General features: G+C 38.2%; 1 protein-coding gene across 2 annotated transcripts in view; it reads left to right on the plus strand.

The window, feature by feature from the left end:
- The first annotated feature begins 571 nt into the window (after positions 1 to 571).
- The window catches only part of LOC123879156 (proteoglycan 4), a 56,890-nt gene continuing 44,865 nt past the window's right edge, over positions 572 to 12,596 (plus strand). For both annotated transcript variants that reach the window (XR_006798957.1, XM_045926729.1), the window contains exons 1-2: positions 572 to 852; positions 12,404 to 12,589. Coding sequence is in view for 1 of the 2 variants with exons in the window: in XM_045926729.1 (XP_045782685.1) it covers positions 12,520 to 12,589 (70 nt within the window). In the remaining variant the exon portion in view is untranslated. The remainder of the gene's footprint in view (positions 853 to 12,403; positions 12,590 to 12,596) is intronic.

A 12,596-nucleotide genomic window follows, 5' to 3' on the forward strand; every position in this document is an offset into this window, starting at 1 on the left:
GGTTACATCACAAAAATAATTAAAATGCGTTCATGAACAAAATACCTAATTAGTATTTTCAATTTTCAAAGTAAGATAACTATTCCAAGTGAGATATATGAAAGGGTTTTACCTGTATATTCTAAAACAAATTTTTATTTATTTTTATGCATAATAGTTTTTGACTTATCGTACAAAATGTCGAAAGAAACACGCGAGTACTGAACCCTCGGTGCGCGAGTCTGACTCGCACTTGGCCGGTTTTTTATATTTAACAAAAAAAAACATATAAGTACATAAATTGCTAAAATAAATTATTCATCAATGAATTACAAAATTGTTATTATTTTAATTTATTAGATACCTAAGCAGCAAATATAAGCAAATTAAAGTTCCAAAAATGTATCGATAAATCAGAAGCCACCTCTTGGTGTTTAGAAAGTTGGGCGCGAAAGAGGAAAAAAAATTACCGCTACACCGCCGCTATATGACACCCTATACCCATCACTTTCTTTTGCAACAGATATGAGTATCTCATCTCCTTTTCTAACACATGAGCGAACGAAATACCTCGTCAGTTGGTTACGTTTCGGGAAACTAAGCGCGCGTTGGTTTGAATGGAAGATGGCCGCCTTTCACATAAAATTGATCAGTAAAACAACTTTATTTTAACTAACAGTGTAAACTATTTAAAAAAAATAGTGAAAAAATTCTTTTGAAGGGAATAAGTGGTTTAAAAGTGTATCCAACAGTGAATTTTAACCGGAACTGTGTTAGTGTGTATGGTGAAAGTTTTCTGTATAAGATAGTGCGTTGCCTTCTACATTCAAAATATTTCCTTTTGAATAATCAGCTGATCTTTTGGGATAATCTGTGAGTGTATTTTTAATTGGATTTGTGTTAGAATTTACGTAAAAATCGGTTATAAAATACCCAAGCTTTTAAAAAAAATAGTGCATTGTTTACATATTTATTGATAAGTTGTACGTCATTTTTTGTTTTAAACTACCCGCTATTTCTAATCCACAACGTTTCTAATTCAAATAATCTTTGACACAATACGTTTGTAAACAAAAAAAAAACATTTTAGGTCTTTTTCATGCAATGGTTGATTTTTAATGTTTCTGAAAGGTTGAAACTTTTTTCATAGGGTAAAACTTATTTCCTTTTTTGGTTCTGTACCTCAAAAGGAAAAACAGAACTCTTATAGGATCACTTTGTTGTCTGTTTTTAACCGATTTCCAAAAAAGGAGGAAGTTGTCATTCGTCGGAATCTTTTTTTTTTTGGTATTTTCTAACGCAAAGATTCATAACTTTCGCTCATTGGGTATTTTTCAATGTAAAGATTCTCTGAAAATGTATATAAATTGCAACGTTAAACATAATTACCTATTTTTCTTTTTTAAATCGGCAACGGTTGAGTTGGTTCAGCCTAATTATTGTAGCACTTAGCACGCTAGTCTGTCTGTGTCTAAAAGTAGGTGAAGAAAAGCGGATAGTGGCTACCTACTGATAAAAAACTGTTAGTTTATGTTTAGTAGATCACATGCCTACCTACCTAGTTAGTTGTCGATAGTAAAGTTAGTTTGGGTTCCGTACCTCAAAAGGAATAACGGAACCCTTATAGGATCACTTTGTTGTCTGTCTGTCTGTCTGTCAAGAAACCTATAGGGTACTTCCCGTTGACCTAGAATCATGAAATCTGGCAGGTAGGTAGGTCTTATAGCACAAGTAGAGGAATAAATCTGAAAACTGCGAATTTGTGGTTACATCATTAAAAAAATTAAATTGTGTTTCAATTTTCAAAGTAAGATACCAAGTGGGGTGTCATATGAAAGGAATATGTACATTCGAAAACAGATTCTTATTTATTTTAGGCATAACAGTTTTTGATTTACCGTGCAAAATGTTGGAAAAAATACCTGAGTACGGAACCCTCAGTGTGCGAGTCTGACTCGCACTTGGCCGGTTTTTTATTGCTTACAAGTTACAACATTTTTAGGAGACGAGAGAGGAAAAAAAACATTTTTAGGGTTCCTTAGTCCTTACCCGACGCGACCCTATTACTAAGCCTCTGCTGTCCGTCCAGCCGGGTGTTTGTCTATCTGTCAGCGGGGTAACTCATGAATCGTTTCAGTTGGCACCCTTCGGGTACGGAACTCTAAAAACTTGAGTGTTTAATTACCCGACTGTGGCAAAGCCAAAATGAAGGGTTATGATTTTAGCAGTCTATGTATGATGTATGTAAGTATGTATGTTTTCAGTACAGTAGATCACTTCGATATAAAGAGGTTACATTACAACATTGCTTACAACTTTTGCGAACCTTATTACGCAACTATGACGTCATTGTTATCGTCATCATGATGATCGCAATGACGTCATTTGATTAGAATTTTTAACCCCCGACCCAAAAAGAGGGGTGTTATAAGTTTGACGTGTCTATTTGTGTATCTGTCTGTGGCATCGTAGCTCCTAAACTAATGCACCGATTTTAATTTAGTTTTTTTTGTTTGAAAGGTGGCTTGATCGAGAGTGTTCTTAGCTATAATCCAAGAAAATCGGTTCAGCCGTTTGAAAGTTATCAGCTCTTTTCTAGTTACTGTAACCTTCACTTGTCGGGGGTGTTATAAATTTTTAATTTTAGTTTTAAGTTAACGTTACTAATTATTATCACCACTACATCATTGTTTGACAATCAGAATGTGTGCATTTTGACAGTGTTCAAATTGGGTACAATTTGAATAAATGACTTTGACTTTGACTGTATACCTACCTATGTAGGTATAGGTAAAAAAATGTTATGTAGAAGGTAAAAGAATGTTAACATAAAGCCAGGTAGTGCCAGTAACCCAAATCGTCGAGGGAACCGGTCGAATAGCTTGCGGCTAATGAGTTTATGGGAAACGCATGGTGTTTCGGAACGCCCTCTTTCATTCTTTAATACTTTTTAGGGTTCCGTACAAGAAGGCTGCCAACGGGACCCTATTACTAAGCCTCCGCTGTTTGTCCGTCTGTCTGTCAGCGGGCTGTATCTCGTAAACTGTATTAACAGGGCTCTCTCCGTCACTTACTCCATACAATCGTAGTCCCAATTTCATTTAATTATTAAGCAACCAAAGTCCATGAAATTTTGCAGACATATTCTAGAAACTAATATCTATGTCTGTGGTATGAATTTCCAGATTTCTGTTAAAATATTCTTTAAAACCGAATAATTAATTTATCGGAAATCTGGAATACCACAGGCATAGATATTAGTTCCCGGAACGTTTCTACAAAATTCCATTGAGTATGATTGGTTAGTATTCCGATGAGAGACGAACTACGTTTGTATAAATAGTGAATTTAAAATGGTTAGTTAACTTGAAACTAACAGTGGCACATTGATTTTACGAATTTTGGAAGACCTTGTACTTAATAACTAGCCGATGCCCGCGACTTCGTTCGCGTGGATGTAGGCTTTTAAAATTCCCGTGGGAACTCTTTGATTTTCCGGGATAAAAAGTAGCCTATGTGCTAATCCAGGGTATAATCTATCTCTATTCTAAATTTCAGCCAAATCCGTTCAGTAGTTTTTGCGTGAAGGAGGAACAAACAAACAAACACACACATACAAACTTTCGCCTTTATAATACATATTAGTGTGATTACTAAGAAATAATATATTTTTGACATCTAAGGCATCATCCCCATCTACGCGAATTTCTTGCAGCTTTCGCTTCGAAACTTCAGAAAGTGCTCAAGAGGCTTGAAAAGTAAAACTTGTAGCCAAGGGAAAGTTTAGGCATAGCGCATTTAAAGTCTAGTCATTCAACTCTAATAATATCTATTTTTACGTAACATCTACATAATAAAACCCGTATTGCCTCCATTAGACAGGTGTAGTGTTGAAAAAATACCGGCCAAGTGCGAGGCAGACTCGCGCACTGAGGTTTCCGTACCCAGGTATTTGTTCCAACATTTTGCACGATAAATCAAAAACTATTATGCATAAAAATAAATAAAAATCTGTTTTAGAATGTACAGGTAAAGCCCTTTCATATGATACCCCACTTGGTATAGTTATCTTACTTTGAAAATTGAAACATATTTTAATTTTTTTTTAATGATCGGACCACAAATTCGCGGTTTTCAGATTTATTCCTGTACTTGTACTATAAGATCTACCTACCTGCCAAATTTCAGGATTCTAGGTCAACGGGAAGTACCCTATAGGTTTCTTGACAGACAGTCGGACGGACAGACTGACGGACGGACGGACGGGCGGACGGACGGACGGACGGCCAGAAAGACAAACAACAAAGTGATCCTATTCGTATAAGGGTTCCGTTTTTCCTTTTGAGGTACGGAACCCTAAAAAACAGTTTTTTCGACCCTGCACTTTTAGTTGCCTCGCTGTTTAAAAAAATCGGCCAAGTGCGAGTCGGACTCGTACACGATGGGCTCCGTCCCATCGTATAAGAAATGACACTTTTTAATTGTTAGGGTTCCGTACCTCAAAAGGAAAATCGGAACCCTGTTAGGATAACTTTGTTGTTTGTCTGTCTGTCCGCCTGATGTCACGTCTGTCAAGAAAACCTGTAGTATAGGGTATATCCCGTTGACCTAGAAATTAGAATAGAAGTAGGTTTTATTGCACAAGAAAAACATTCGAAAACCGTGAATTTTTGGTTACATCACAAAAAAAAAATTAAAATGTGTTCACGAAAAAACTAATTAGCTACATAAAAATAGGTACCAATTACGTATACCTTGCACTATGCTACGGAACCCTTCGTGCGCGAGTCGCACTCGCACTTGGCTCGTTTATTTTTAACTAGAGAATGCCCGCGACTTCGTCTGCATGGATTTAGATTTTTATAGATCCCATGGGAACTGTTTGATTTTCCGGGATAAAAAGTTGCCTATTTTGATTACTCAAGCTACTTACTTCGGTACCAAATTTCATACAAATCGGTTAAGTCGATGGGTCTTTAGGAATCCCGCGGGAACTCTTTGATTTTCCGGAATAAAAAGTAGCCTATGTCCGTCCCCGGGATATAAGCTAACCCTGTACCATATTTCGTCAGAATCGGTTACACTGTTGGGCCGAAAAGGTAGCACACAGACAGACAGACAGACAGACAGATAGACACACTTTCGCGTTTATAATATTAAGTATGGATTTTAACAAGTTTAAAACAATGCCAATAGCTCTTGATAGGAGGGACGTGTGGTGAATCAGTCGATCGCGTTGGGTAAGCAACGTCGAGGGTAGACGCGGTTGCGAAACTCTCGTAAAACCCCTTAATGACGTCACAGTAAAGTTGCACCGCCATCTTGTGTAACATCTGTCATAATACAACGTCCGCCTTTGACTCATAGTGATTCTAAAACTCGGTCGACGTGTTACTTTTCATAATGTAATGATTACTATAAAACTTAAAGTTAGCCTTATCTAATTACGATACAAATCATGCCCGCGTGGAATGGTGCCAAGAATACTGGCTGCATTTCCGCGCTGGACAGCTAGGCTGATCCGTTGTGCAAAAAATGAGCCTTCTGTAACCTGATGAGGCTGTGAATGATTTGGGTAACATCAGAACTACAAAGACTTCGTCTGTGGTGGCGTTTGCTGGCGCGCGTGTTGTGACTTTTTGGAGTGTTTTTTTTTGTTAAAACTGACTGGAAAGCGCTCTAAGGGGGTGCCGTGCGTATGTCGGCGAGCGCCGGTACAGACGGGGTCCATACTTGTATAGTTTAGCTAACTTGTTACAAATAACTACAAACTTGACATTGGCTAATCATTGTAAAAGCCAGACGAGAGAGAGAAAAAAAAAAAAAAGAACTACAAACGAGTCGGAGAGCCGCTAGATGACGCTAGACGGTGCGTGTGGACTAGTCCTTGCAAGAGACCTATGCCCAGAAGTGGAGGTCTATCGGTTGATAATAATGATGATGATGATGAATGGGCTTCGTAAAACCCCTTAATGACGTCACAACAAAGTTGCACCGCCATCTTGAGTAACATTTGTCACAATACTCGTCCGCCTTTGACTCATCGTTGGTTCTAAAACTCGGCCGACGCGTTACTTTTCATAATGTAAATTTTACTTCATTATGATCACGGATTTGGATAAAATAATGAGGGTTTGCCGGCAGTTAACCAGGGCGGTAGTTGTGCAATGCCTCGTAATCAGGCATTCAATAAGTCATAAGTCATTAAGTCATAATATTATAAAGAGGAAACCTTTGTATTTTTGTATTTTTGTATGTTTGTATTGAATAGGCTCAAAAACTACTGGACCGATTTCAAAATTTCTTTTACCATTACTTAGAGGGATTCTTCCGAATCCGTATAGGCTATATTTTATCCCGGAAAATAGATAGGATTTTTCGTGGTAGTGAAAATTGTGGAGTAAGGCGTCGAAAAAACTGCCGTACGCTAACGATTCTCGCGCTGCCTAAATGGTTAGAGATGTATGGTTGACTTGTATAGAAAAGTTGTAGAACTCAATAATGCCTACAAAAAAGTCCGCGATAGTATAAACCAAACATTTATATTTTAGCCATTATAACCACTTTTCCATAGAACACCCGTGCGAAGCCGGGGCGAGTCGCTAGTAAGTCATAACTTGGCAGGGCAGTACAAAAAACCGGCCTAGTGCGAGTCAGACTCGCGCACCGAGGGTTCCGTACTGGGGTACCTTTTGCGACATTGCGCACGATGAATCAAAAACTATTATGCATAATAATAAATGAAAACCTGTTTAAGAATATACAGGTAAAGCTTTTTCATATGATAGCCCACTTGGTATAGTTATCTTACTTTGAAAATTGAAATACTAATAATTTGTTCATATTGATTTTTTTTTGTGATATAACTACAAATTCACGGTTTTCGCATTTTTTCCTTTACTTGTGCTATGAGATCTACCAACCTGCCTCTTGATTCTAGATCAACGGGAAGTACCCTATAGGTTTTCTTGAGAGACACGACAGACGGACAGAGGGACAGACAGACAGACAGACGACAAAGTGATCCTATAAGGGTTCCGTTTTTCTTTTGAGGTTTTTGTTTCCTTTTGAGGTACGGAACCCAAAAAAGTGAAATTATCGGTAAAACCCCCTCGATTAATCTGCTTGAATACACCTAAACAGTTACTCACTTTAAATTCAAAATATAGATGTTTACCTGACTTCGTCGGTGTTGGTGTTAGCTGGCGGGCGTGCTCTGCCTTTTTGGAGTGTTTTTTGTTAAAACTGACTGGAAAGCGCTCTAAGGCGGTGCCGTGCGTATGTCGGCGAGCGCCGGCACAGACCAGGTCCATACTTGTATAGTTTAACTAACTTGTTACAAATAACTAAAAAACTTGACATTGGCTAATCTTTGTAAAGCCAGACGAGAGAGAAAAAAAGATGTTTACCTTCTTTAAAATAAGCCGGCAGTTAGGTACGTCAGTTAAACCATAGTTGACTACAAAGTGCTAACTATACAATTACAGTTAAAACTAGAAAGAAAATAATTCCGTACGCTTACGCCAAAGAAAGTTATGTGTTACGCCTCACCTGTTACACCGTTAGTTATTCGAGACATCCTATATGTACTTATATATGTCATATAGTTATATAGCGCGACACGCGACAGGTTCAGATGGCAATCGGGGTATGAGGTGAGGGGGACGCGCTATACCGTAGTGGGTTAGGGCGGGGGCTGTGCGAATGTCAAAGTCAAAATCATTTATTCAAAGTAGGTACAATTGTACTCCTTTTGATGGTCGAAATTGTTTTTGTACGATATAGTGGTGATAATTAATTAGGTAACTTAAAACTAAAGCTGCGACGGTTCCAAACGCGCCCAAGTCTGAGAAGAGCCCACAACAAACTCAGCCGGGTATTCTTTTTTTTATTATTGTTAACTTATTAAACTCACATCCCTTGTGCTTCCTACACAGAATCGTATTGGAACGCTAAATCGCCTGGCGGCACGGGTTTGCCCGTAGGGTGGTAACTAGGCATGGCCGAAGCCTCCCGCCAGACCAGACCAGAGATTTAGAAATTATAAAATTGCAAACCCCTGCCGGGAATCGAACCCGGGACCTCCCACTAATGAGACCACAGCGCTTACCTCTGCGCCAAGGAGGTCTTCGTTCGCGTGGAATAGTGACTTTTCGGGCAGCATACCGTGATACTTTAAATTAACATAACTTTTTTATTAACCCCCGACCCAAAAAGACGGGTGTTATAAGTTTGACGTGTGTATCTGTGTGTCTGTGTATCTGTGTATCTGTGTATCTGTCTGTGGCATCGTAGCGCCTAAACGAATGAACCGATTTTAATTTAGTTTTTTTTGTTTGAAAGGTGGCTTGATCGAGAGTGTTCTTAGCTATAATCTAAAAAAATTGGTTCAGCCGTTTAAGAGTTATCAGCTCTTTTCTAATTTTCTTGTAGAAAAGAAGGTTAGATAACCGTTAGGTTCATAATATTATGTCAATAGACAAATGTCAAGCTGTCAAGATGGACGTTGCCTAAATACATAATTATTTATTTGAAAATGATGTTTTGGAAAACTCAAATACTTTGGATCGTCGGGGGTGTTATAAATTTTTAATTTACACTTGTTTATGAACCGATTGACATGAAATAAACACTAAATAAGTGAAGCTTACTACAATATATTAGTGAAAACCGTATCTAAATCGAATAAGCCGTTTCTGATATTAGCGTGCACAAACACACAGACAAACAGACAAACAAACAAAAAAAAAATGAATTATAATTTCGGGTTCGGCATCGATATAATAACAACCCCTGCTACTTTTTTTTTATATATTTCCATTGTACAACACCACTTTTCTACAATTTTATTATATGTATAGATAACCATAAGATATAACTCAAAATTTAAAAAACCCTCGACCCAAAAACCTCTATTTAGAAAACTAGAAAAGAGCTGATAACTTTCAAACGGCTGAACCGATTTTCTTGAATTATAGCTAAGAACACTCTCGATCAAATCACCTTTCAAAAAAAAAACTAAATTAAAATCGGTTCATTAGTTCAGGAGCTACGATGCCACAGACAGATACACAGATACACACGTCAAAGTTATAACACCCCTCTTTTTGGGTCGGGGGGTAACAAATGTATGCGCGCCACGCGTTGATTGTATATTTATGAGCTAGCTACTCCAATGGTAGGTGTAAGTGGGTCACACTCCACCTGCTGTACCGTTATTGAATGGCTTCTTGTTTATCGTGTTTACATTTTTGGAGTCTTTTATTACCTGGGTGTTTTAGGGTTCCACAGTAAAATGTGGACTGTGGCCTAAACTCTTCTCGTTCTCAGAAACCCGTTTTCAGTAGTGGACCGGCGAATAATCCATACTAATATGCGAAAGTGTGTCTGTCTGTCTGTCTGCTACCTTTTTACGGCGCAACAGTTTAACCGATTTTGATGTTTGGTACAGAGTAAGCTTATATCCCGTGGACGGACATAGGCTACTTTTTATCCCGGAAAATCAAAGAGTTCCCAGGGGTTTCTAAAGACCCATCCGTTTAACCGATTTGTATGAAAGGTACCGAGGTAGCTTGCGTCCTTGTGATTGACATAGGCAACTTTTTATCCCGGAAAATCAAACAGTCCCCAAGGGATCTTTAAAAACCTAAATCCACGCGGACGAAGTCGCGGGCATCCTCTAATAGGTTATATAGTTGAGATAATCCATACTAATATTATAAATGCGAAAGTGTGTCTGTCTGTCTGCTAACTTTTCACGGCCCAACAGTTTAACCGATTTTGATGAAATTTGGTACCTACAGAGTTAGCTTACATCCTGGAAAAGGACATAGGCTACTTTTTATACCGGAAAATCAAAGAGCTCCTAAGTGACTTTTAAAGACTCATCCATTTATCCGTTTCATATGATATTTGGTACAGAGGCAGTTTGTGTCCCGGAAATTGACATAGGAAACTTACTATCCCGGAAAATCAGAGGAATCCCACGGGATTAAAAACACCCAGATCCATACGGATAAAATCGTCAGCATCAGTTAATCATTTAATCTAGGTTTCAGTACTCTAACCAATTAAGTTATAAACCAGCTCAAATTAGCAAGTCTAAAATGTCCTTCCCAGGCATCTAGGTCACGCATTCTAGGACGACAAACATTTGCGTATTGGATCCAAACGTTTGGTCAAATCACCGCTATTTCAATGCACAACTAAGCGTATGATTGTTTGAATAGAATTTTTTCTGGTTGGTAGGATACTGTACCTACTGGTAGGTAAACCACTTAAAATCACACGATTAAAAAAACCCGGGCAAGTGCGAGTCAGACTCGCGCACCGAGGGTTCTGTACTTGGGCAATTTTTTCGACATTTTGCACGATAAATTCAAATTCAAAATATTTACTTTTACAAGTGCTTCTGAATCGTCAAAATAATCTACCACTGGTTCGGAATGCCGTTTTTACCGAGAAGAACCAGCAAGAAACTCGGCGGTTGCTCTTCAAATCAAAAACTAAAACGCATAAAAATAACCCGTAATGCATGATACCCCACTTGGTATAATTATCGTACTTTGAAAGTTGAAAATACTAACAATTTGTTCATGAACACATTTTAATTTTTTTTTGTGATGTACGCACAAATTCATGGTTTTCGGATTTTTCCTTTACTTGTGCTATAAGATCTACCTACTTGCCAAATATCATGATTCTAGGTCAACGGGAAGTACCCTATAGGTTTTCTCGACAGACACGACAGACGGACAGACAGACAGAGAGACATTTAATAGTTTTTGATTTATCGAGCAAAATGTTGGAAAAATTACCCGAGTACGGATCCCTCAGTGCGCGAGTCTGACTCGCACTTGGCCGGTTAAAAAAAAAGAAAAGAATATTAGCCACTTTAATCATGACTAACAATTCCCCTTACCCCTCCAACTAAGCGTAAAGCTAGTGCTAGGAGTATAGGTACGACAATGTGCAACGTGTGGGGTTTAAACCGCCGACCTTTCGGATCTCAGTCCGCTCCTATAACCATTGAGCTACTGAGGTTTAAATTTTTAATTATTTAAGTCTTAATTATTTAAGTACGACATTTTAATTCCACCCGGACAAAGTCGCGGGCACCAGCTAGTCATTCTATAACACTTATACAACAATTGGGGCTACATTATCATACAAGGTTCGCAAGGTGACCTCAAAAACTATAATGGTAGAGACACCACGTTGAATAATAAACACGTATTACGGTATCGAGGCATTCCGCGCGACGAGCGTTGTATGGACATCGGTTTTATAAGCAGGATGCAGTCTGTTACTTTAGAAATGTCCAATACATATATCTATATACAATAGAATAAGCCTAGCTATTCAAAGGGGGTTGTATGGACATCGGTTTTATAAGCAGGATGCAGTCTGTTACTTTAGAAATGTCCAATACATATATCTATATACAATAGAATAAGTCTAGCTATTCAAAGGGGGTTGTATGGACATCGGTTTTATAAGCAGGATGCAGTCTGTTACTTTAGAAATGTCCAATACATATATCTATATACTATAGAATAAGTCTAGCTATTCAAAGGGGGTTGTATGGACATCGGTTTTATAAGCAGGATGCAGTCTGTTACTTTAGAAATGTCCAATACATATATCTATATACAATAGAATAAGTCTAGCTATTCAAAGGGGGTTGTATGGACATCGGTTTTATAAGCAGGATGCAGTCTGTTACTTTAGAAATGTCCAATACATATCTATATACAATAGAATTTGTATAGCTATTCAAAGGGGGAACGCTGCCAGTATCTTCGGAACCTTGCCTAAAGGCCTTATATTTTTTAAGGTTTTTAGTTTTAGGTTCTATTTACAACTATACATCATCATATAATTGTTGTATAGAAGCGGGCGTTACTTTGCGGAAGTCACAATATGCAAGGAACCCAAAGCTTAATTTACTATAATCCGCTAAAACAGACAAATTTGTATGGTGCAACATGTAGAATATGATATGCACTGCCCGCCCTACCACTGCTAAACATGCAGGAAAAGCCAGACTGTAATCAATCTCCATTCCAAATTTCAGCCAATTCCGTCCAGTAGTTTTTGGGTGAAAGACTAACAAACATACATACATACACACAAACTTTCGTCTTTATGATATTACTAGCTGATGCCTGCGACTTCGTTCGCGTGGATATATAGGTTTTTAGGGAACTCATTAATTTTCCGGGATGAAAAGTAATTTATGTGTTAATCCAGGGTATAAATCTATTTCCGTTCCTTTCAGCCAAATCCGTCCAGTAGTTTTTGCGTGAAAGAGTAACAAACATACACAGATACGCACCTACACACATACACACAAACTTTCGCCTTTATAATATTAGTGTGAAGTGTGATAATAATTTTATAAATAACTTTCTTTTTGTTACAGATTTCCCTGTACAAATGTGATCGTGCGGGCACCACCCAATCAATAGTAAAGTAGAACAAAAAGTTATAACGTGACGTCGCGTGATGTAGCCGGTGTGACGTCACGACAGAAACAAGATGGCGCGGGGAAGATGGCGGACAGGCTGCCGTGCTGTGCTGCTCGCGATATGCGTGCAGATTGTCTATGGTAAGCT

The sequence above is a fragment of the Maniola jurtina genome, chromosome 27 (genome assembly GCF_905333055.1).
Source record: "Maniola jurtina chromosome 27, ilManJurt1.1, whole genome shotgun sequence".
In the NCBI taxonomy this organism is placed as follows: Eukaryota; Metazoa; Arthropoda; class Insecta; order Lepidoptera; family Nymphalidae; genus Maniola; species Maniola jurtina.